This window comes from Leucoraja erinacea, chromosome 8 (genome assembly GCF_028641065.1).
Source record: "Leucoraja erinacea ecotype New England chromosome 8, Leri_hhj_1, whole genome shotgun sequence".
NCBI classification, from domain to species: domain Eukaryota; kingdom Metazoa; phylum Chordata; class Chondrichthyes; order Rajiformes; family Rajidae; genus Leucoraja; species Leucoraja erinaceus.
Genome location: NC_073384.1, coordinates 75,451,036 through 75,477,829, shown reverse-complemented (window position 1 = coordinate 75,477,829; position 26,794 = coordinate 75,451,036). Strand labels below are relative to the sequence as shown.

General features: G+C 43.1%; 1 protein-coding gene across 2 annotated transcripts in view; it reads left to right on the top strand.

Moving 5' to 3' along the window:
* The window catches only part of rps6ka2 (ribosomal protein S6 kinase, polypeptide 2), a 188,916-nt gene that overhangs the window by 77,497 nt on the left and 84,625 nt on the right, over positions 1 to 26,794 (top strand). For both annotated transcript variants that reach the window (XM_055640002.1, XM_055640001.1), the window contains exons 4-8: positions 3,324 to 3,404; positions 7,050 to 7,129; positions 11,590 to 11,696; positions 19,973 to 20,010; positions 20,148 to 20,290. In XM_055640002.1, coding sequence (XP_055495977.1) covers positions 3,324 to 3,404; positions 7,050 to 7,129; positions 11,590 to 11,696; positions 19,973 to 20,010; positions 20,148 to 20,290 — 449 coding nt within the window. The remainder of the gene's footprint in view (positions 1 to 3,323; positions 3,405 to 7,049; positions 7,130 to 11,589; positions 11,697 to 19,972; positions 20,011 to 20,147; positions 20,291 to 26,794) is intronic.

The following is a 26,794-nucleotide window of genomic DNA, read 5'->3' as shown; positions in this document are numbered from 1 at the left end:
AGATCTCCATGGAAAAAAATCTATACTTTAATTACTCGTAGGTTTAGTCGTAGTAGGTCGTCATGTTAGTCGTAGGTAATCGATGGTAGTCGAATGTAGTCATAGATAGTCTTCATCATAGTAGAAGAGAGGTCGAAGGAGATCGAAGGAGGTCATCTTCACCCTCCACTATCCGGTGTCCAATTTTCCCGAAGTTAGTTGTAGATACCGTAGCTAGTCGAAGCTGGTCTTCAACATAATCGAAGGAGGTGGAAGGAGGTGTTCAACATGCCATTTTTTTCAAACTCTCCTAAACTCTTTAAACTCGCCAGTTAGGTCGCCCAAGTGGGACAGCCCCTTAATAACGACAATGAAAACTGCAAAAAGGCAGAATGTGCAATATTTCACAGTTTAGTGTTGTGGCAGTACAAAATATTGGCTATGGGGGCTGTGTGTTCAATGCAGAGTTCAGAGTGATGATGGCCTTGGGGTAGAAACTGTTTGTTAATCTTGTGGTGTGTGATTTGATGGACCTGTAATGCTTTCCTGAGGGCAGAAGGACAAACAAGTGATGTGCAGGATGAGATGAGTCCTTCAGTATGTGTGGATACGAGAGCTATAGATCTCTTCCAGGACAGGCAGGTGTGTGTTGGTGATCTTCTGGGCTGTATTGATGACTCTCTGCGGAGCCTTCTTGTCAGCCGCAGAACTGTTGCCATACCATACCAGGATCAATTCTGCATTATTCTCTTGCACTGAAAGACGGCAATGATGCAGAAAATGGGGGAATAGAAATGGATATAATCTTGTGATAGACACAATAAGCTGGAGTAAGTCAGCAGGACAGGCAGCATCTCTGGAGAGAAGGAATTGGTGACGTTTCGGGATCGAGACCTTTCTTCAGACTGGTTTGGGGTAAGGGAAATGAGAGATATAGACAGAGATGTGGAGAGATAAACAACAATGAATGAAAGATATGCAAAAAAGTAAAAATGATAAAGGAAACAGGCCATTGTAATCTGCTTGTTGGGTGAAAATGTGAAGCTAGTGCGACTTGGGTTGAGGAGGGATAGAGAGAGAGGGAATGCCGGGGCTACCTGAAGTGAGAGAAATCAATATTCATTCCACCGGGCTGTAAACCAAAGATCTTAGAGCAGAGCAAGATGGGCTACTCCTGCGAAATACAATGGGCTGGCGTGTAGTACGCTACGGAGGGGATCCTGGGCACTTTTCCCTGCCCATTTTAGTAACCGGAGCTTACCTGACCCAACCCGACTCGCAGTGTAATCAATGTTGCGGGGCAACAGTTTGTGTGTGTGATATAGAGTTAGAGTCATAATTCTGTTAGTTCATACTTCTTGTCAAGAATAAAATTTGACTCTGGTAATTGTCTTTTTTAATGTTTTTTAAATAATTTCTTTTTAAATGGCTCACAAGCAGTGTTTGAGTTGATTTTGTAGTAACCGGAACCGACCCGACTCGCAGGGTAATTGACATTGGGGGAAGTTTTTGTGTGTGATATAGGGTTAGATTCATAATTCTGTTAGTTCATAATTCTGTTAATTCTTGTTAAAGAATAAAATGTTTATAAACACACATACATGAAAATTATATAAATGTATATAATCATATAACACACACAATTATATTTCTTCTGATCCAATAATGAACTTTATTTCAGACTAGACAAGGGACATTAAATAAGAAACATTGTAAACCTCCCTGCAACTTCACACACACTAGGCCTTATCCCCCACCCCTCAACTCGCCTGCCCCCCCGGCACTCCCTCGCCTGCCCCCACACTACAATGTCTCCCCCCCTCCTATGCCCCTCTCCCCGCTGCCCCGGGCCCCACACTCTCCCTCTCCCCGCTGCCCCGGGCCCCACACTCCCTCTCCCCGCTGCCCCGGGCCCCACACTCCCTCTCCCCGCTGCCCCGGGCCCCACACTCCCTCTCCCCGCTCCCCGGGCCCCACACTCCCTCTCCCCACTGCCCCGGGCCCCACACTCCCTCTCCCCACTGCCCCGGGCCCCACACTCCCTCTCCCCACTGCCCCGGGCCCCACACTCCCTCTCCCCACTGCCCCGATCCGCACACTCCCTCTCCCCGCTGCTGCGGAAACAAAGATCCAATCTTTGGCCGGAAGCAAGATGGCGGAACAAGATGGCGGAGCAAGATGGCGGAACAAGATGGTGGGGACTGGTCGCTAAAATGGGTCCTACAATCACCCATGAATCCGCCCATGAGCGTACTACACGTTTGCGTGAGAGTAACCCATCTTGCTCTGCTCTAAGATCTTTGCTGTAAACTGCCCAAGCAAAATATGAGATGCTGTTCCTCCAATTTGCGTTTAGCCTCACTCTGACAATGGAGGAGACCTAGGACAGAAAGGTCTGTGTAGGAATGGGAAGGAAAATTAAAGTGTCCCGCAACCGGAAGATCAGGTAGGTTCACGCGGGCTGAGTGAAGGTGTTTCGCGAAACGATCACCCAGTCTGCGTTTGGTCTCGCTGATCTTGAACAACGGGTACAGCAGATAAGGATACAATCTCGGACACTCTCTCTCGAGAAATGGATTATTGCAACACACAAACGTAGTCAATGGAAAATACTTAAAGTAAATCGAGAGAGATTGGCAGAATGGGTGGATCAGTTCCAACTAAAAGTTAACACCAAGATAAGAGAAATGTTACATTTTGATTGGAATAACTTTGCATCTGAGAAGGTAGAATTTTCTAAGTGGTACAAAAACAGAGAGATTTATTGTTATATATGCACAGCATGATGAAAATTGCAGGGCAGAGTGAGAAAGTGATTAAAAATATTATAGGATCCCAGAGTTTATAAATAAGGAAGAGAGAAAAAGAATAAGGAAGTCATGATGAACCAGCATAAAACAGTGATTATATCCATTGCTATTCACCCACTTCCCACTTTATTACAGCTTTTCAGAATGGTATGGCAACAGTTAGAGTGTTATTCCACACCTTGACCAATGTATACAGTAGATGAGGTTGGTAGATGAGGCAAGTGAACCTCTGCCTAACCCGAAAGGACTATTGGGGTCCCTGGACTGAGTCAATTGTAATTGTTGATGAGACTCATTCAAATGCTTCAAGGAGAATTTAAAAGTTAGTCTAAATGGACCCGTGAGTTTCTCCTTCTGTGACATTACGGTGCTGTGCGATGCCACTTTTCTAAGCAATATGACTTTTAATGTTGTGAATTTATTTCAGATATTTAATGAGTACAAACGAGAAACAATTCTAATGTATAAGACAAATAATATGGAGAGTTAAAGCGGATATTGTTACATTAATTTTGTTCTGTTTTGTTCTGCCAGTGCGTGATCGAGTCAGATCTAAAATGGAGCGGGACATTTTGGCTGAGGTCAATCACCCTTTCATAGTAAAGTTGCACTATGGTGAGTTTTGTGTTTATCGTTAAAGTCTTTCATTGGCGCTGGTTCACTCTAAACCATCAAGCGGGGCAGAAGGCAGATAAATCTATCAAGGTAACCTCGATGTGTCTTGAAATTGTAAACTCTAATATATTACTTTTACGATAGGATACGCTGGACAGAACGCCACAGGAGATCCTTTTTCCCCGTGGCTATCAAACTGTATAACTCCTGCTCCTTCTGTCATGGGGTAGACTGACTCATTCCCCCCCCCCCCCCCAATATTTGCCCATCTCCAATCCTTTCCACTCGTCACTTTAATTTCATGTTTCATGAATTTTGAGTTTTATGACTGTTGGCAGATCAATTCCCCTCATGGGATAAGTAAAGTTCCATCGTATTGTATCGAATATTTAGATTCATTCATAAAAAATGTCAGGTGGTCCACTGTGGATACCTTCATTCTTCCAATTTAGCCCACTTGAGAATCACCAATTTTAATTACTCTACTGCCTGCAGCAGCAAAGGTTTGAATCTCTGAAATATCCTCCCTAAACCTCTCGTCTTGCACTATTTTAAGACACTCCTTAAGATCTGCCTCATTTGCCAAGCTTATGAACATCTGCCCTATGTGCTGATGTGGCTGGGCATTACATTTAGTTCCAGATTCTCCTTGAACCACATTGAGATGTTTTACAATGTTAATTGCACTATACAAAATAATTTGTTCTTGAAGACAATTTAACCTAATGCTAGTTACAGTGCCAGAGGGAGAGATAGATCAGCCATGATTGAATGGCGGAGTAGACTTAATGGCTTAATTCTGCTCCTATCACTTATGACCTAATGTGGGCAAATGGGATTAGTGTTGATGGGCAAAACAGTCAGCAGGATATACTGAGTTGTACAACTTCCTAATTCTCTAATCTTACGCTACGCCTTGTCAGCCTTAAGGGCCTGTCCCACTTTCACGACCTAATTCACAACCTTTTTTACTCATGGACATTTTTCATCAGGCTAAACAAAACGGCGCAACCTACTTGATGCCACGAGTACCTATGACTAGCACCACGACCTGCTACGAACTATCTACGACCTCCTCGTGATAACCGTATGAGAAGGGCAAACTCGGCAGATGTTGTGAATTAGGTTGTGAAAGTGGGACAGGCCCTTTATTGCATACCAGACCTGGAATTTCCATGTTTGAATTTGACCACCTCTGGAAACAGAGAGATGGATTGATTGAAAGATACAGCATTGAAATGCTCTTCGGTCCACTGAACCCACACTAGCCAGTTCACACTCGTTCTATGTTATCACACTTTTGCGTCCTCTCCCGACACACCGTGAGCGACTTACAGTAGAACTAATAGAATATGATGTTTCAATCCCTGTAGTAAGTCGGCACTCTTGATATTGGCAGTGGGATTGGAGTGGTGAAAGGTAGGGTAGGTACTTCATTGGGGTCATCAGGTGGGCACCCTAGTTCTTTGACGTTTCAGTGATAAGCCCACAACGTCTCGAGAGGGCTCAACGGTGATACCTTGCAGTATAATGTGGATAAATGTGAGGTTATCCATTATAAATGTGAGGTTATCCATTTTGGTGGCAAAAACAGGAAAGCAGACTATTATCTAAATGGTGGCCGACTAGGAAAAAGGGAGATGCAGCGAGACCTGGGTGTCATGGTACACCAGTCATTGAAAGTAGGCATGCAGGTGCAGCAGGCAGTGAAGAAAGTGAATGGTATGTTAGCTTTCATAGCAAAAGGATTTGAGTATAGGAGCAGGGAGGTTCTACTGCAGTTGTACAGGGTCTTGGTGAGACCACACCTGGAGTATTGCGTACAGTTTTGGTCTCCAAATCTGAGGAAGGACATTATTGCCATAGAGGGAGTGCAGAGAAGGTACACCAGACTGATTCCTGGGATGTCAGGACTGTCTTATGAAGAAAGACTGGATAGACTTGGTTTATACTGTCTAGAATTTAGGAGATTGAGAGGGGATCTTATAGAAACTTCCAAAATTCTTAAGGGGTTGGACAGGCTAGATGCAGGAAGATTGCTCCCGATGTTGGGGAAGTCCAGGACAAGGGGTCACAGCTTAAGGATAAGGGGGAAATCCTTTAAAACCGAGATGAGAAAAACTTTTTTCACACAGAGAGTGGTGAATCTCTGGAACTCTCTGCCACAGAGGGTAGTCGAGGCCAGTTCATTGGCTATATTTAAGAGGGAGTTAGATGTGGCCCTTGTGGCTAAGGGGATCAGAGGGTATGGAGAGAAGGCAGGTACGGGATACTGAGTTGGATGATCAGCCATGATCATATTGAATGGCGGTGCAGGCTCGAAGGGCCGAATGGCCTACTCCTGCACCTAATTTCTATGTTTCTATCCCAGGTACACCCCCTCAGTTCCATACCCTCCTGTTTTTATCTTGCAGCCCAATTGTTGTTTTACCTTTTAATCGAAAGCCAATTGCTGCTTTTATCTGCTGAATTTGACACTGATCTGATTGCTTGTTGGAGGGAGCAATCCCTCACCCCCAATTTTTTCAAAGAATCAATTAACCTACAAACCCCATACACCTTTGGGATGTGGAGGGACACAGGAGCACCCAAAGAAACCCACATGATCACAGGAAGAACGTGCAAACGCCACACAGATAGCACTCCCTAGACCAAGATGGGACCCAGGTTTCTGGCGCTGAGAGGTAGCAGCTCTACCAGTTGCACCACTGTGCTGCCTTCATTGTTCTCTCACTATTTGATCAGTTACATTTAGGGTCATTTAAATGCCCCCAAAGTTAATAACTGTAGTCTCTTTATTCCACAAGACATAGGAGCAGAATTAGGCCATTCGGCCCATCGGGTCTAATCCGCCATTCGACCATGGCTGATCTGTATTTCCTTCTCAACCCCATTCATCAGCCTTCTCCCCATAACCTCTGATGCCCTTACGAATCAAGAACCTAACAAAATGTGTAGGAAAGAACTACAGATGCTGGTTTAAATCGAAGGAAGACACAAAATGCTGGAGTAACTCAGCGGGACAGGTAGTAAATCTGGAGAGAAGGAATGGGTGACATTTCGGGTCGAGACCCTTCTTTAGATGTCAGGGGAGTCGGCGAGACAGAGATAGAATGAAGTCGGTGACAGTAAGACGGGTGGGAGAACTGGGAAGGGGGAGGGGATGGAGAGAGAGGGAAAGCAAGGGCTATTTGACGTTAGAGAAGCCAATGTTCATACCGCTGGGGTGTAAGCTACCCAAGCAAAATATCAGGTGCTGGTCCTCCAACCTATCAATCTCCACTTTAAAAATACCTAATGTCTTGGCCTCCACAGCTGTCTGTGGCACTGAATTCCAGCGATTCCATCCCATATCACCATCCCATATATCTGCAGACATTTTACTCTCTGAAAAAAAAAATATTTCCAGCCAGTCCATTCTTGCCTTTGCTCTAATCCAACCCTTAATTCTTCTTTCCCTTTTCCCCTCATTTGATTGCTCCATGATTTAAAAAATCTTCTGTCCCCGTTTTCACTCGGGTTTTTCTTTACCTTTAGATCAATTTCTCTTGTTGTTCTTTGCATGATTAAATATTTATGAACGAAATGATGAATCAAATTAAAATCCAAAGCAATTGGGCACCTCATTTTTTGTCTTTTCTGCAGCGTTCCAGACTGAAGGAAAATTGTATCTGATTTTAGATTTTCTAAGAGGTGGTGACCTTTTTACAAGATTATCCAAAGAGGTAAGTGGGCAAAAAAATTAAATGTCTCCTGTTATATTTAAGGGCCTGTCCCACTGTACGAGGTAATTCAAGAGCTCTCCCGAGTTAAAAAAAAAATCGAACTCATGGTAAGCACGTAGAATGTACGTAGCGGGTACGTCGGAGCTCGGGACGTCTCTTAGTGGCTCGTAACGCTAACGGCAGGTACTTGGGAAACGCATGTTGAAAAATGTCCACGAGAGCCCCGAGTACTTATGAGCAGCTATTATCGTAATTCTCCGAGTTCGAATCAGGGGAAACTCTTGAATTAGCTCGTACAGTGGGACAGCCACATTAAGATACCATTCTTGCTCACAACAAATTGTGCATTCAGAGTCAAAAGGACAAATAAATAAGGATGATTTGGTATTATTTGGAGATATGCTAGTTAATTGTCGGCAATCAACATTGCAATTCATGAGTGATATTTGGAGAGCTTTACATGATATCAATGAAAGGATTTTCTGCCCTTCTCTTGCATTTTAAACTTAAATTATAATCTTACATCCTGTGTTTCCAAGCAGTTCACTCATAATTAATATCACAGATGTTTTGCTGACTAAGATCATCTGCTCATGGATTACACTGTTACTTGTGTTACTTGACCTGGAGAAGATGTTTCCACTAGTGGGAGAGTCTAGGACCAGAATTATATTCTCATAGCCTGAGAATTAAAGGATGTTCCTTTAGGAAGAAGATGAAGAGGAATGTCTTTAGTCGGAGGGTGGTGAATCGGAGGAATTCATTGCCGCAGAAGGCTGTGGAGGCCAAGTCAATGGATATTTCTAATGCAGGGATAGATAGATTCTTGATTAGTACGGGTGTTAGGGGTTATGGGGAGAAGGCAGAAGAATGGGGTTACGAGGGAGAGGTAGATCAGCAATGATTGAATGGTGGAGTAGACTTGATGGGCCGAATGGGCCAATTATGCTTCTATCACCAATAACTTCTAATCTGGATGATGGTGCTGTCCAGCACAAGGAGTTTACATCCAATTTATCAGCTCATTGTATTGCAACACAAAGGCTCTCAGGCTGCCAGTGGCAGGCTCTGCTTCCCAGCTTTGGCAGCCAAAGCTCGCAGCCATTCTCCCCGACTTATCATTGATAAGCACAAACACTGAAATACATCCAGGAAATATTAGTGTAATATTACGAACTTACCATTTACTGTGTAAGTTTTACCTGGCTTGTCTGACCAAAATGCAACTTCTCACATTTATTCCAATTAAACTTCACCCGCCGTTCTTCAGCCCAGTTGAGCGAGACTTCTGTTGCTATTGTAGATAGCCTCCTTCACGGGAGTTAAGTCCTTCAAATGCGTTAAAAGCTTAAGAATCTCACACCCACATCACAATTAAGGTGTTTCTTCACGTTAATTTCAACTGTCGTAGCACCAGTTAATTTGGCACAAGTTTAGCAGATATATTTCCCAACCATAGAGTTGAAATGAATGCATTTGCTGCCCATTTAATTCCTTGAGTAGTCCATTGTCATAACAGGGGCAGGAGCAGCAAGGCTGATAAAGTGGAAAATGGTGAACATATTAAATAATATAGATATTATATATTAAATACCTCATGGTGACCCTCGGCCTATCCTTGTTCGGACTTTGCTGGTTTTATCTTGCACTAAACGTTGTTTCCTTGAATATCTTTAGACTGTAAATGGCTCAATTGTAACCATGTTTTGTCCTTCTGCTGACTGGATGGCACGCAACAAAAGCTTTTCACTGTACCTCGTTACATGTGACAATAAACTAAACTGAAATAATTCCTCTTCTGATATTCTACATAAAAAGAACAGATCTGAGTTGATCTGCCTAGTTTTACTGGGTGCAGGATGAAGGCCAACTGTGGATTGTAGACTTCTCTAGGGTTCCCAATACGTATGCTGGGAAATTTAAGGGCCTGTCCCACTTGGGTGTCATTTGCGTGTCACGCAGGTGTCGCGCGAGGATTTTCAGAACCCCAAAATCCTGGGGTGCCGTGCGCTACAGCGCGCCCCTGTCTACGCTACCAAGCGCCATGCGCTCATAATGCACGCGATGCCCGCGTCACGCACGCGTTACGATGCGCACGTCGTGCGTCGTGATGCGTAAATTTTGTTTAGGTTAGAGATACAGCGTGGAAAGAGGCCCTTTGGCCCACCGAGTCTGCGCCGACCAGCAATGCCCCGCACATTTACACTATCATACATCCACTAGGGACAATTTTTCATTTACCAAACCAAGTAACCTACAAACTTGTACGCCTTTGGAGTGTGGGACGAAACCAAAGATCTCGGAGAAAACCCACACAGGTCACGGGGAGAATGTACAGACTCTGTACAGACAGCACCCGTAGTCGGGATCGGACCTGGGTCTCCGGCGCTGCATTCGCTCTAAGGCAGCAACTCTACCGCTGCGCCACCGTGGCCGCCACTGAGCATGTTACATCTTAACCACTTGTCATTACTGCTGGCCCATTCATTTCAATAGGAAGAAACAGCTATGTGGAGAACAGTAAACATGGGAAATGTTCTTATTGAGAAACAAAAAAACTGCTGATGCTCCACGTCCGAGAAATAAAACAGAAAATGTTAGAAACCTTCAGCAGTTCATATCCATGAGAGAGAAACAGTGAACGGCTTTTCACCAAAATAGGTGAGATTAGCAACAGACATATTTTAATTGAAGGGAAGATTATAGTTCAGTTTAGTTCATTGTCACCTGCACTGGCTTTTTGTTGCGTGCTAACCAGTCAGCGGAAAGACAATACATGATTACGATCGATCCATTTGCAGTGTAAAGTTACATACTGGCTTTAGTGCAAGGTAAAGCCAGTAAAGTCTGATCAAGGATAGTCCGAGGGTCACCAAAGAGATAGATCGTACTTCAGCACTGCTCTCTGTGGGGAAAACAAAGAGAATGCCTGTGAGAGGCTAGTGTTTGAGGATATCGATAAAACAGAATGGTGTCAACTGAGAAGGTGGTGAAGGTATGTTAATAGTGGCAGTGTGGAGGTGTGACTGGAGGGAGAATAGAGGAGGGAGAAGCAAAACAAAACAGATGTGTAGGAAGGTAGACAAAAGTGCTGTTGAAACTTAGCGGGTGCGGCAGCATCTATGGAGTGAAGGAAATAGGCAACGTTTCTGGCCGAAACCCTTCTTCCGACCCCCCCCCAAGATGTGTAGGAAGGAACAAGTTTAGAGAAACAGGCCCACTGATTCCACGCCGACCAGCGATCCCCGCACATTAACACTATCCTACACACACCCGGGATAATTTACAATTAAACTATGCCAATTAACCTACGAATCTGTACCTCTTTGGAGTGTGGGAAGAAACCGGAGATCTCGGAGAAAACCCACACAGGGAGAACGTACAAACTCCATACAGACACCACCCGTACACAGGATCAAACCCGGATCTCTGGCGCTGTAAGGCAGCAACTCCACCACTGTGCCACCATGAGGCCAGTGTGAAGCTTCAGCACCTGTCAAGGCAAGCCGGGGGTGGGACTGCCCCTTTAATCATATGGGAATCAGCTTGCAAATTGAAGATTGTATCTGGCAATTTGCTATAAGCATCTGAAGATCCTCACCGGAATCCCTCCTGCCCGACCAACATGTTCCTCATCCCGTGTTTTATGAGCATGCAAAGCAATGGAATAGGTAAACAGATATTCATTTAATATTTGATTTGGAATTTTACAGTGGTAACAAGAAAACCAACGATGTTTGCTGTTATTACACCATTAAAACAATAGAAGTTTTGGGATTTCATGCATACTTTGTTTAACATGGGAATTCTGAAGTTGCTGTTGATTGTTCAGGCATCCTCTTCATATTGTAGTGTAGTTATTACCCCAATTAAGTCCCATTCCTTCTCTCCAGAGATGCTGCCTGTCCCGCTGAGTTACTCTAGCTTCTTGTGTCTTTCTTCAGCGAAAATCACATGAATGCGCATTTAAGATAACTATTAACAATCTCTCTGTGAATAACATTAATCTTTGGTGTGTGTCGTCCTAGATGCCAGAGGAGGTAGTTGAGGCTGGGACTATCCCAACATTTAAGAAACAGTTAGACAGGATCGGACAGGTTTGAAGGGTTTTGGTCCAAACATGGGCAGGTGGGACTAGTGTAGATGGGACATTGTTGGCCGATATGGGCAAGTTGGGCTGAAGGGCCTGTTTCCACGCTGTGCCACTCTATGACTATGACTAATGAAAACTGAAATTAATTTTAATTATTTACATTGTAGTTCCCAGAGAATATTTTAAAGTATAATGACTAATTTTTTTAATTTGTATATTTATGTTTCACTGTTTATATGTTCCAAATCTCTAGTTAGTCGTCTGTAATTTATAACAGTTGATTAGAAGCACTATATATTCCTTTCTGATTTGATATCATCACTGTTTAGAAAACCATTCAGCCAATGTTTGAACTTTCTCCCTGAAGGTGATGTTTACAGAAGAAGATGTCAAATTCTATTTAGCTGAGCTTGCCTTGGCTCTGGATCATCTCCATGGCCTTGGAATCATTTATAGAGACTTAAAACCAGAAAAGTAAGAGATGTTTCTTTTCTCTGAAATCTTGCTTCCTCCACCCCTGCAATATTATCATGTGGTAATCAACTGTGGTACCACAGTGGAGTTGCTGTCTCAGAGCACCAGAGTCCCAGGTTTGATCCTTATTACGGGTGCTGTCTGTACGGAGTTTGTACATTCTCCCGTGACCTGTGTCCCTTTTCTACGAGATCTTCAGTTTCCTCCCACACTCCAAAGACGTACAGGCTTGTAGGTTGATTGGCTTGGTATAAGTGTAAATTGTCCCTAGTGTGTGTAGGATAGTGTTAATGTGCGGGGATCGCTGGTCCAGACCCGGGGGATGAAGGGCCTGTTTCAACGCTGTATCTCTAAACTAAATGAAACAAAACTACAATGTTGTGTTTCAAATAAAGCCTGTGATGAAACTTCTTGTCTATGCACTCAAGTTGATTCACAGATAGATAGCACATACAGTATAAAATGACATGCATACATGACATGACATGTTTAGTTTAGTTTAACTTAGAGATACAGCGTGGAAAGAGGCCCTTCAGCCCACTGAATCCGCACTGACCAGCGATTCCTGCACATTAACACCACCCTATGCTCATTAGGGACAATTTACATTTATACCAAGCCAATTAACCCACAAACCTGTAAGTCATTGGAGTGTGAGGGGAAACCGAAGATCTTGGAGAAAACCCACGCAGGTCACGGGGAGAACGTACAAACTCCATATAGACAACCATCCACAGTCGGGATCGAACCCCGGTCTCTGGCGCTATAAGGCAGCAGCACTCCCGCGGCCCCAGCATGTTATTGTGATAAAACCATTTGCTACCAATTGTTAATCCGAGAGTACTTTTGACCGCGGGGAGGCAAGGTTGTCCTTATTGGCCCTCTACCAAAGAATTAATCTTTGAGGAAAACAGAAAAAAAAAAGGTTTTATATGAATTATATTATTATATTCCTTTTTAAATTATCTGTTTTTTGGGATGTGATCTTTTAGTCAAATTTCAGCATTTGCTTCACTTGCTTCAGTCAATGAACAGACAACGAAAACTGCTGCCTCAGTGATATTTCAATGCCTTCACTGAAGTAACACTCTTTGGCCAAGACTGTGCTGGCTAGTTTTTTATCTCTCAGTAGTAAATAACAAAAATATATATTATTTTCCAACGATGCCATGCCTGACGTATATGTCACAGAGCAAAGTTTATTGCATTGATTTTTTAAATATAGGCTTGGAATTAAAAAACATTCATCATAAGCCTTTATATATTATGGTAACTTTTCTACAATGCCAATATTTTCTTGTATCTGTTAACTGGGATATTTGAGCCACTTACTGATCATATCTTGATAATAATACTTGGACCTCAGTCCTTTTCCTTTCTATACATCTTAAGATGTTCCTTCACAGAGCACTCTACTCAATGAAATATAATATCAATATTTCAATATGTAAATATATAATTACATGTATAATATAACTATATTCTAGGACTAGAGGTCATAGCCTCAGAATTAAAAGACTTTCTTTTAGGAAGGCGATGAGGAGGGATTTATTGCCACAGAACGATGTGGGGGTCAAGTCAGTAGATATATTTAAGACAGAGACAGATAGAATCTTGATTAGTATGGGTGTCAGAGGTTATGGGGAGAAGGCAGGAGAATGGGAGGGATAGATCAGCCATGATTGAATGGTGGAGTAGACTTGATGGGCCAAAAGGCCTAATTCTGCTCCTATCTCATGATATGATCTTATGATATTTATATATATAGTATGTGTGTGTGTATACTATAAAGTACATCCCCTGCCATAAATAGATCACAGGTGCAGGTGCTGTTCTGCTTCAAAAAATGCTTCAAAAAACAGAAAAAAAGGTTTTATATATTAATTGCTATAATACCCAATGTTGTCAAATCATTGAAGTAGTGAACCTTAGTTACTGTTGAAATATGATCATTATTAGATGCTGGATACAAATTACATGTATCTACAATGAGCCAAGACTAAGATTCACTACTTCAATGAAACTTATTCCTGATGCAGGTCCTGGGTCAGGTCTGCAGTCTGTTTCTATCTTGATTTTGACTTTAGACTTCAGAGATACAGCGCAGAAACAGGCCCATCAGCCCTCCGGCACCATGCCGGCCAGCGTTCACCCCATACACTAACATTATCCTATACCCTTTGAACAATTTTGCCAAAGCCAATTAACGTACAAACCTGCACTTCTTTGGATTACGGGAGGAAACTGGAGCATTCGGGGAAAATCCACCTGGTCATAGGGAAAGTGTACAAACTCCACACAGACAGCACCTGTAGTCAGGGTCGAACCCGGGTCTCTGGTGCTGTAAGGCAGCAAAGCAGATTATTTTTGTACAATTATCCTTCTGTCATTTGAATGCAAATACTGGTTGGAGTGAGCAACACTGGTTGGAGTGAGCAGACCCGGCTAATCACCTTTACCACTGGACATATTTCAGAGGTTTCTAAAGTCCCTGTCCCACTTTCAAGACCTAATTGGCGACCTCTGCCGAGTTTGTCCTTGACTCATACTCGTAGCATGGTCGCCATGATGTCGTAGGAGGTCTTCGCAACTCTTCCTCATACTAGTGAGTGGCCTCCGCGCACTCGTGGCCTCAAGCAGGTCGCGGCATTTCTTCCAGCCTGATAAAAAATGTTCACGAGTAAAAAAAATTTTGGCAAGGAAAAAATGTATATTTTATTACTCGTAGGTAGATCCACTGGTAGGTCGTAGTAGGCCGTGATGGTAGTGGTAGGTAGTGGTAGATAGTCATAGGTCGGTAACTGGCCCGAGAAAAAAAATGCAAACATTACATCATTTTAGCATGTGATCATTTTCTACTCGTAGCTAGTCATAGTTGGTCTTAGGTGTGGAAGACTGAGGTCGAAGGGGGTTGTAGGAGGTCGTAGACATAGTCTTAGGAAGTTGTGGACATAGTCATAGGAGGTCATAGGAGGTCTTTTATTTTGGTGAGCCAACACGACCTGGCCATTTATTTCAACTCGTCTCGGGTCTTCTAAACACGTGGACTAGGTCATCCACATGGGAGAGGCCCTTAAGGCCAGTGTACTTGACCCAGTCAATTTCAGTTTCTTCATCAGCAACGTTTATTGCGTCACGTCAGAAGCAGAGATGTTGACTGATACAGTGTGATCCTATTCACAACTCAAACAAATGAAGCGGCTTGTTCCTGCGCATAGCAAGATCTACACGACTAGCAAGGTTAGGCCGCTTATTGATCTGTCCCACTATGGCGATTTGTTGGGCGATTACGGTCGGTGACAATTTTTGCTGTTTTTTATGTTGTCGCCACGTGTCTTAGGTGAATTCCATTAAAACTAGTCCCTGGCAGTCGCCTAAACAGTCGCCTAAGTGGGACAGGCCGCTTAGTACCATGTAATATTCACATCACCAATTCCCAAGGGAAGTACATCTTCAATACCCAATTCCCCTCAGCATTCAAATGCATTGCCACTGCTGAATTTCCCATCATCAACATCCTGGTTCACCATTGCCAAAGGAATTGCCTTAGGGCATCTCAGAAGCTGGGTGTTCTATTTCAAGTGTAAAGGGGCTGTCCCACTTTGCGTGTCACGCAGATGGCGCGGATGTTTTGTACATCCTAAAATCCTGTGGAGCCGCGCGTGACCGTGCGTCACTGCCTATGTCACCATGCATCACGCGAGCATCACGTGCATGTCACCACACGCGCGCTGTGCGTCGTGACGCGTAAATGATGTCGCGTAAATTACGAGCACATGACGGCCAAGTGGGACAGGCCCTTTAGTCAATGACCCACAAACTAACAAACAAGGGGTATATTGTGTACCCTCTGGATGAGAGCAGCTCTTACGATCCAAACTATCAACGTTAATCAGGCTTAATCAAAATAGCTTACTCATTTGTCACCGCATTCACCCCTAAACATTCACTACTCAACCACTAGTTTCAGTTTAGTTTATTGTCATGTGTAATGAGGTACAGTGAACAGCTTTTGTTGCATGCTAACCAGTCTGTGGAAATACACTACATGATTGCAATCAAAGCCATTCAGAGTGTACAGATACATGATAAGGGAATATTGTTTAGTGCAAGGTAAAGCTAGTAAAGTCCAATCAAAGATAGTCCGAAAGTCATCCAGGAAGTAGATGGCATTTCAGGATTGCTCTCTGCTTGTGGTAGGATGATTCAGTTGCCTGATATAATCTGGGAAGAAACTGTCCCCGAATCTGGAAGGGTGCATTTTCACACTTCTATCCCTATTGTCCGAGGGGAGAAGAGGGAGTGGCCAGGGTACGATTCGTCCTTAATTATGCTGCTGGCCTTGCCGAGGCAACGTGATGTATAAATGGAGTCAATGCAAAGCAATCGACAATAGACAATAGGTGCAGAAGTAGGCCATTCGGCCCTTCGAGCCAGCACCGCCATTCAATGTGATCATGGCTGATCATCCCCAATCAGTACCCCGTTTCTGCCGTCTCCCCATATCACCTATCTTTAAGAGCACTATCTTGCTCTCTCTTGAAAGTATCCAGTGAGCTGGCCTCCACTGCCCTCTGAGGCAGAGAATTCCACAGACTCACAACTCTCTGGGTGAAAAAGTGGTTCCTCATTTCCGTTCTAAAAGTGTTTCCTCATACCCCTTATTCTTAAACTGTGGCCCCTGATTCTGAACTCCCCCAACATCGGGAACATGTTTCCTGTCTCTAGCGTCCAAACCCTTAATAATCTTATGTTTATATAATTAAAACTCTGATCTTGATCACTTCCTGTTTGCACTTCATATTGATCTTAGAAAAAACGCTACCACTTGCGGCTGTGATTTTTGACCATCTTACTCAGTCCCCCTCTGCTGCGCAGGACAAGAGGATTTTTCCCATCGATGAAAAATAAAAGACATTAATGTTTAAAAAATCTTGAGATTCACTCTCCTGTCAATCATGCCATGATGGCCACGCCCCTTCTGGGTGGAGGGGGAGGGACTATAAAACCCGCTTTGAAAATGCAGGTGTTGCCTTTGGTTTGAAAATGCAGGAATTGCCTTTGGTTTGGAAATTGCAGGAGTTGCCTTTGGTTTGAAAAGTGGTGTTGCCTAATTGAAAAGTGCTGTTGCCTAATTGAAAAGTGGTGTTGCCTTTTATATATTTAAAAGTCTAATCTTGACAACTTCCTGTTTGTGCTGTATATTGATTTTAGAAAAAACGCTACCACCTACAGCTGTGAATTTTGGCAATCTTACTCAGAATCCCCCTCCACTCATCGGGTGCCGAGGATTGTTCCCATCGATGAAAACCCGGACATGTGGGCGTGGCTCAGTCTCTGCATGATGGGGGATGGAGACGTTATGACTCTCTGTCTTTAGTGGGCTTGCACCCTGCTTGAAATGGTGTGTAACTGCACTTGAATTTGGTGACCTTGCACCCTGCTTGAAGTGGCTTGAAACGGCATTTGAATTTGGTGGCCTTGCACCATGCTTGAAGTGGAATTTCAAGGAATAGCCGTGAGTCAACTGCCAGCCCACCAGCCGTGTGTGAGTGAGCTGCCAGCACAGGCTTGATTGACTGAGCCGCCAGCCCAATAATCCATTTGGCCCACAATGTCCCTCTTGAAACCAGTCCCTTCAGCCCACAACAACCATACTAGTGCTCCAGAAAGCCCCCCACTGGCCACCAATATTGGAATTGGTGGAGAGGTAGAATATTGCGTTGGGGGGCCAGCCCTCCCGTGTGAAGCTGGGCTTAGTCGAACACTTAGCTGAACACTTAGTCTAGAAATTCCAATTATTCCCTCTCATCCTAAATTCTAGAGTGTACAAGACCAGCTGCTCCATTCTCTCAGCATATGACAGGTCCGCTATCCTGGGAATTAACCTTGTAAACTTACACTGCACTCCCTCAATAGTAAGAATGTCCTTCCTCAAATTAGGGGATCAAAACTTAACACAATACTCCAGGTGTGGTCTAACGGGGGCCCTCTACTCAACTCCTCTTGTTATGAAATCCAACATGCCATTCGCTTTCTTCACTGATGTTGGTTTGTGTGATGGTCTGGGCTGTGTCCACATGTTGAAAATTTTGTGGCAGATGCCGGTATTCGCCCAAAAAATCGCCTAAGTGTGTCAGGCCCTATACTTTTGCACCGGGAAATATATATGGCTGGATGCGCATGTGAACACTGCCATTTAAGCCACATGTTATCATTCTGATCCTTCAACTATACTAGTTCAAAATAACAGTATCCACCTAACACTTTAAGTCAAGAGTGTTTTATTGTCATGTGTCCCAGATGAACAATGAAATTCTTACTTGCAGCAGCACAACAGAATATGTAAACATAATACACTGTAAACAAAATAATAAATGTGAAAAAAAATGTAGTGTGTGTATATATACATACATGCTCACATAGATATACACACACACACACAGACATACACACACATATATAGAAATACACACAAATATATACATATATATATATATATATATAATATATATATATATACATGCACACACACACACACATATATGTAAACATCATTGTGTACTGTTGGTAGATCAATCTCCGTCCTGGGATAAATAAAGTTCTATCGTATCGTATTGTTATACTGCAATAATAACAATAATAGTCTATTGTAGTTCAGAGCTTATTTGGAGATTGCAGTGTTTAATAGCCTGATTGCTGTAGGGAAGAAGCTGTTCCTGAACCTGGACGTTACAGCTTTCAGGCTCCTCTACCTTCTTCCCGATGGCAGGGATGAAATACCTTCAATACACAGACAGCTGTAGTTCAAGAAGCTGGCTCAAACCTTCTGCTGAAGAGCAGATCAGATGGGCCATACTCATTTGTGAATCAATACAATGAGGCAGGGACTATCCCAATGTTTAAGAAAGTTAAACATGTATGAATGAATGAATAAGTTTATTGGCCAAGTATTCACATACAAGGAATTTGCCTTGGTGGTCCGCCTGCAAGTGACAACATGACATACAAGTGACAGTTAGGAATGACACATAAAACATTAATAATAAAACATTATTTATTAAATGTTAATTAAATAAAATACCAGAGCAAAAGGAAGCTACATATTTGGTTATTAAGTAGAGCTACTACTCGTGGAAAAAAAGCTGTTTTTATGTCTGGCTGTGGCAGCTTTGACAGTCCGGAGTTGCCTTCCAGAGGGAAGTGATTCAAAGTGTTTGTGGCCAGGGTGAGAGGGGTCAGAGATGATCTTACCCGCTCACTTCCTGGCCCTTGCAGTGTACAGTTCGTCAATGGAGGGAAGGTTGCAGCCAACAACCTTCTCAGCTGATCGGACGGTTTGCTGCATGGATAGTACATGGATCGGACAGGTTTGGAGGGATATGGCCCAAATGCAGGTAGCTGGGACTAGTGTAGCTGGGACATGTTGGCCAATGTGGGCGAGTTGGGCTGAAGTGCCTGTTTGCCGCTGTATCACTCTATATGACTCTAAAATTAAATTCAACAGTCTTTTACTCGTTGAAGGGTTTTGCGAGAATCTGTCGTGTGCATACCAGTTAATCTTTGCTGTCAGTCCTAGTTTATGATCCAAAGTCTACTTACTAGCATTCAATAATAAGGTACCTCTGTTTAGCAGCACTGCTGAAGATTCAGAGTCACGGAGCTGACTGAATGTTAAAATGAAGGAAGGGCATTAATTACCATCTTATACACTGTTAGTACTGGAAGTAATCAGTCTGTGTGTTGTCTATTATAGATCCAGCCCGATAATCACCTGATTTTCACTTATCTATAGAGTTCACTACAAACCACAATTGGGAAATAAGTTTATATGAGATAGGAGCAGAATTATACCATTTGGCCCATCAAGTCTACTCTGCCGTATAATCATGGCTTATCTATCGAAGATAGACACAAAATGCTGGAGTAAGGCAGCATCAGTCTGAAGAAAGGCCCCGTCCCAAAACGTCATCCATTCCTTCTCTCCAGAGATGCAGCCTGTCCCGCTGAGTTACTCCAGCATTTTGTGTCTATCTTTGGTGTAAACCAGCATCTGCACTTCCTCCTTACACATGCTGATTTATCTTTCCCTCTCAACCTGATTCTCCCCATGACCCCTGAGTTTGATTAGATTCTGCACTTCATAATGAGCGATAGTTCAATCGTCAGCAAAGGGAAAAGACTGGTACTTGAGAGTTTGAAGTATGAGGATGTGCTTATGCACTTTTCTTCACTGAAAGGAATCTCATATTGTTTTTATGCCTTTTAAATTTCAGTGTACTTCTGGATGAAGATGGACACATTAAAATAACAGGTAGGTTATGGATTAATTGGATTAATCAAGTGGAACATCAGACTGGGCTGCACTGATGTTGATCATTTGAGTTGCATGCCTCAGTTTTGTTAGCCTGACGAGGATACAGGTGTAATAAAAGTAATTCTTTTGCTCAGACTTTGGGCTCAGCAAGGAGGCCGTTGACCACGACAAGAGGGCCTATTCCTTCTGTGGGACAATAGAATACATGGCTCCCGAGGTAGTCAACCGACGTGGCCATGCGCAAAGTGCAGATTGGTGGTCCTTTGGTGTTTTAATGGTAAGTGAAATCTTCTTTCATGGGTGAGAACAAAGGATTGTGAATCATTTGGTGGTAGACAAAAGTGCTGGAGAAACTCAACGGGTGCAGCAGCATCTATGGAGCGAAGGAAATAGGCAACGTTTCGGGCCAAAACCCTTCTTCAAATCTTTTGTAAGGCTCCGTCTTCCATGGGTCTTATCGAATCCACACACAAGATTAGAAGTTGTTCAGCCATAGCTGAACACATTTCTCGGCATCTGCATACAATGGTGTCTGTCTTGCCCTTCTTGTGCATGGCGGTGGAAAGATTGGTGGAAACAGGGCTGCGACGTGAACGCTCTTTCCTTGACCCCATCTTCCATGGGTGATAACAAAAGTATTTAGTTTAGTTAAGTCTAGTTTAGAGAGCGAGGAAACAGGCTCTTCGTCCACTGAGTCCGCACCGACCAGCGATCCCCACACACTAACACTATCCTGCACACACTAGGGACACCAAACCAATTTACCTACAAACCTGTACGTCTTTGGAGGGTGGGAGGAAACTGAAGATCTCGGAGAAAACCCACGCGGTCACGGGGAATACGTACAAACCCCGTAGTCAAGATTGATCCCGAGTCTCCGGCGCTGTAAGTGCTGTAGGGCAGCAACTCTACCGCTGCACCACCGTGCTGCCCAGATTGTAATTCATTTGTGAGGTTTTTTCATCTCAATTCCCAATGGTTCAGAACTATTCATTTTTATTGCTGGTGGTTACATTTTATTTCTTTTGCGGGCAGTTGGATAAGTAAATATAAAATCTGCAGGAAATTGTGCACACATCAGTTACTTGTGAGAATTGAAATTTGATTACATTTAACACCAGTATCAAAGATTTTTTTTCTTCTCGGTTGAGGTTTTCTTTTTTTCCATCTTCTCCATTGATTTGACAAGTATAAGAAATCCTTGCATAGACAGAAAAATGTTGGAGTAACTCCAGGGGTCAGGCAGTATCTCTGGTGAGAAGGAATGGGTGATGTTTCAGGTCAAGAGAGTCAAGAGTATTTTATTGTATCTCATGTAGATAGGGTGGTAAAGAAAGCTTTTGGTATGCTGGCCTTTATAAATCAGAGCATTGAGTATAGAAGTTGGGATGTAATGTTAAAATTGTACAAGGCATTGGTGAGGCCAATTCTGGAGTATGGTGTACAATTCTGGCCACCTAATTATAGGAAGGATGTCAACAAAATAGAGAGAGTACAGAGGAGATTTACTAGAATGTTGCCTGGGTTTCAGCAACTAAGTTACAGAGATAGGTTGGACAAGTTAGGGCTTTATTCTTTGGAGCGCCGAAGGTTAAGGGGGGACTTGATAGAGGTCTTTAAAATGATGAGAGGGATAGACAGAGTTGACGTGGAAAAGCTTTTCCCACTGAGAGTAGGGAAGATTCAAACAAGGGGACATGACTTGAGAATTAAGGGACTGAAGTTTAGGGGTAACATGAGGGGGAACTTCTTTACTCAGAGAATGGTTGCTGTGTGGAATGAGCTTCCAGTGAAGGTGGTGGAGGCAGGTTCGTTTTATAATTTAAAAATAAATTGGATAGTTATATGGACGGGAAGGGAATGGAAGGTTATGGTCTCAGCGCAGGTGTATGGGACTAGGGGAGAATACGTGTTCGGCACGGACTAGAAGGGTCGAGATGGCCTGTTTTCGTGCTGTAATTGTTATATGGTTATTATATGGTTATTGTCATATGTCCCAGATAGAACAATGAAATTCTTACTTGCAGCATCACAACAGAATATGTAAACATAGTACACTGTAAACAAATATAATAAACGAGATATTAAAAAACACACATAAGTACAAATAAAAACACAATAGTGCAATAAAGACAATAATAGTCTATTTAGTTCAGAGCTTATTTGAGGTTGTAGTGTTTAATAAGCTAATGGCTGTAGGGAAGAAGCTTGTTCCTGGACCTTGGTTGAGACCCTTCTTCATGCTAGATTCGAGGGAAAGGGAAATGAGAAATATAGATGGTGATGTAGAGAGATATCGAACAATGAATGAAAGATATGCAAAAAAGTAACAATGATAAAGGAAATGGGCCACTGTTAGCTGTTTGGTATGTGGGAACGAGAAGCTAATGCAATTTGGGTGGGGGAGGGATGGTGAGAGAGGGAATGCAGGGGTTACTGGATGTTAAAGAAATCGAGATTCATACCACTGGGTTGTAATGCCCCTGTCCCACTTAGGAAGCCTGAACGGAAACCTCTGGAGACTTTGCACCCTAACCAAGGTTTCCGTCCGGTTCCAGGAGGTTTTGGTCAGTCTCCTTACCTGCTTCCACTACGTGCAACCTCCGGCAACCACCTGCAACCTCCGGCAACCACCTGCAACCTCCAGGAATGGCACGGAAACCTTGGGTGGGGCGCAAAGTCTCCAGAGGTTTCCATTCAGGTTTCCTAAGTGGGACAGGGGCATCAGCAGCCCAAGCAAAAATATGAGATGCTGTTCGTCCAATTTGCGTTTAGCCTCACGCTGACAATGGAGGGGGCCCAGGACAGAAAGGTTAGTGTGGGAATGGGAAGGGGAATTAAAGTACTACAGTAGTTACTCCAGCATTTTGTGTCTATCTTCGGTCTAAACCAGCATCTGCAGTTCCTTCCGACGAACAACCTTGCATATCTGTTTTGACTATTCTCTGTCAAATCATCTGACAGAATAGCAAAATAGTTCTGCAGAATAAATGCAGTGACATCTGCAAAGGCAGATTTAGTTGTTACCAAGTATGGTCTCTGAATACCTTTGCAGAAACAGTGATGCCAATTACTTCAGTGTTTTGACAAGGATCTGCTGATTTGTTAAGTAAATTGAAATGGAAATTGCTGTCAGTGCAACACGGCAACAAGCCTGTTAATGGTAGTTATAGAAGTTGTAAGTCATCGAAATTATATCATATGAATGTCATGAATTCTGGCCATTCCTTCTCTCCAGAGACGAGAAATGTATTTAATCAGAGGGTGGTGAATCTGTGGAATTATTTTGCCACAGCAGGCTGTGGAGGCTGCCAGTGGATATTTTTAAAGCAGAGATAGATAGATTCTTGATTAGTGGGGAGAAGGCAGGGGAATAAGGTTAGGAGGGGAGAGATAGATCAGCCATGATTGAATGGCGGAGTAAACTTGACTGGCCGAATGGCCTAATTCTACTCCTGTTCCTTATGACCTCATGACCTTATGCTGTCTGTCCCGCTGAGTTATTCCAGCATTTTGTATCTGTCTTCAGTGTGAACCAGCATCTGCAGTTCCTTCCTACACAATTCTTTGTTGTTGCCTCTCTGGATTAGTGACATGGACATTTAAATGACTCCCATGTTTCAAGCATTTAGGCCGCAGATTGGTGGAACTTAAAGATTTCTGGCCAAAGTGTGTTGTTGTCGTCGTTGGGGAATGGTCACATAAACACAGGGAATCACGCATGGTCAAGGAAAGAAAGTCGAAAAATCAATTGCAAAGAATAATCCTAAACTGAATGGCCTAGCAGTTTGGCCCAAAACAGCCTGGAGCTATTTGGGAAATCCTGTAGAAGCATAGAAACCAAAGACAAAACCCAACCACAGAAAGTGACAGAAGTCTAGGCCATCTCTCAAAGACCAGCCTGATCTGCTGGTATCTGTCCTGTGATTGACTTTTATACTTTCAGTATCGCAATCACAAACAATCACAATCATACTTTATTAGCCAAGCATTTTTTGCAACATACGGGGAATTTCATTTGCCAAGTCAGTCATACAGATAAAAAGCAACGGAACACACAAAATACATTTTAACATAAGCATCCACCACAGTGACTCCTCCACATTCCTCACAGTGATGGAAGGCGAAAAAAAAGTTAAAATGTCTTCCCTTCTATGCTCTATGTTGGGCCTCGAGCCCTCCGTTGACTGGACGATCTTGACTCCCGTAGCCGGCAGCGTTTGGGCCCTCCACATCGGGGCGATCAGATCAAATTATTATACTTTTAGCATATAATTATTTAAATTTAATCTGTGCTCTGAGTTATTTTTTTCTGTTCAATTGTTTGTATTTTATTAATTTCCCCCATGTTGGGAAGGCACTGAACTTTTTTTTGCTAGTTTAATATATTTACAGGGTACTATGTTTACATTTTCTGTTGTGCTGCTGCAAGTAAGGATTTCATTGTTCTAACTAGGACATATGATAATAAAACACTCTTGACTCTCTTGAGTTTTGAGACTAAGCAACAGCAGTCATCATGTTTGCATAAAGGTATTGGATAAATAACAACCAATACTCTTATCCCTTGTCGTCTATTGTCTATAGTCAAACACATTGCTAGCATTTGTCTCAAGAGGGCCAGGAGACAACAACAGGGATGCAATGCTGAGGCTCTATAAGGCACTGTCAGGCTGCATTTGGAGTATTGTGAGCAAATTTGGGCCCCTTATCTGAGGAAGGATGTGCTGGCTCTGGAGAGGCTCCAGAGGAGGTTTACAAGAATGATCCCAGGAATGAATGGATTAACATAAGATGAGCGTTTGTTGGTTTACTGAGCCTGTACTCGCTGGAGTTTAGAAGGATGAGGGGGAACCTCATTGGAACTGTGAAAGGCCTGGATAGAGTGTGTGTGGGGTCGATGTTTTCACTAGTGGGAGAGTCTAGGACTAGAGGTCAGCCTCAGAATTAAAGGACGTTCTGTTTGGAAGGAGATGAGGGGGAATTTCTTTAGTCAGAGGGTGATGTATCTCTAGAATTCTTTGCTACACAAGGCTATGGAGGCCAATTAAATGTATATTTTTTAAAGCAGAGATAGATAGATCCTTGATTAGTATGGGTGTCAGAGGTTATGGGGAGAAGGCAGGGAAATGGGGTTAGGAGGAAGAAATTGATCAGCTATGATTGAATGGCGGAGTAGACTTGATGGGGCGAATGGCCTAATTCGGCTCCGATCTCTTATGAACCTATGAAAACCCAACCACAGAAAGTGACAGAAGTCTAGCTCGCCTCTCCAGGACAAGGGGTCACAGCTTAAGGATAAGGGGGAAATCCTTTAAAACCGAGATGAGAAGAACTTTTTTCACACAGAGAGTGGTGAATCTCTGGAACTCTCTGCCGCAGAGGGTAGTCGAGGTCAGTCCATTGGCTGGCAATCTTTGGCCCCTTTCGGCCATGGCTGACCATGGGTGTCTCCAGGGTGCTATTCCCTATATGGAGGACGCCTGTGTGTGACTTTGTTTAACGTGGGGAGACTGGTGCACAGACAGCCACCCCACGGTCCTTGACAGATCTGGGTCAGGATCCTGTGGCATGGAGTCCAAGACGACCGGAGACCCTTTTCTGCTGCAGCCTTCATCCGCCTTCCCAGCCGTTGTGATGCTCCACTATGGTCAGCCATCGTCCTCCGCCTGTTCCACCGTTGAGGTCTTGGTTGGATTGCTCTTTGTCAGAAACCTCCCCCTCGACCTTACCGCCATGGGTGGCCCTACCAGGAGCATCACTCCAGACGGCCTGCTTTCAATATCTTTTCAATTAGTATAAAATACCAAATGTATCATGCATCACAGGAATCAGCTGTGATGCCATAATTGCAGTGCAGTCGAGAGTACTCGCGTTATTTGGAACAACAGAAACTCTCCTGAAATGAAATCTAGCAAGCCAGGGCTTAACTTAGAATGCCACCTTAAGTCAGAGGCTGAAGCACCTGTTTGACATATCATGAAATGTCTGCAACTCATCACTGTCAAAAACCAGTGTGAATATCCACCGTTCTGTAAATATTCTATTTTTAACCTGGCTCCACATGTCTTTAAATTCTCATTAAAATCTCTACAGAAATGCATGTTTTCTGGTGATTCGCATGTATCGTTATTTAATTTGTATTGTATTAGATAGGATATATTTAGAACGTGAACTTTAATTTCTTTTAAAATACGTGCAATATACTCATAGGGTGGCAGTCTGCATTCCAATGTTTGTGCTTCAAAGCTTGTGCATTGGGAGACATGCTATTTACTGCCTACTCACCAAGCTTATATCTAATAGAGTCCTGAACAGTCAGGAATCAGCACCACTCAATTTAATCTGACGTGCACTTGGCAGTAGAGATATTACACAGCATGAGATCAATTGACAGCACCTGCAATCTCATTTTCATGGTTCATTGCTCATAGCTATGTATAGAAAGGGCAACATGAGAGGCTGGCATTTAATAAGTGGGCAGGAATATATCATTGTCATTATTGTTTGTAACTACCCAGTTATGTTACCTTACTCAGTGTTGTTAGATTTGGCAGATTGAATAGATTGAAATTTAATCAATGTTAAGGGATTTTTGAGAAAGGGAACAAAAAAACCTAACCTTGGACAGGATCGAATAAATTATTATAGAAGTGAAGAGAAAATATTCCTTTTGAACAAGTATTCTCCACATATCTTTGAACATTGCAAGATTTTATGAGCGGCACATTGGTGCAGCGGTAGAGTTGCTGCCATACAGCACTAGATCCCCGGGTTCAAT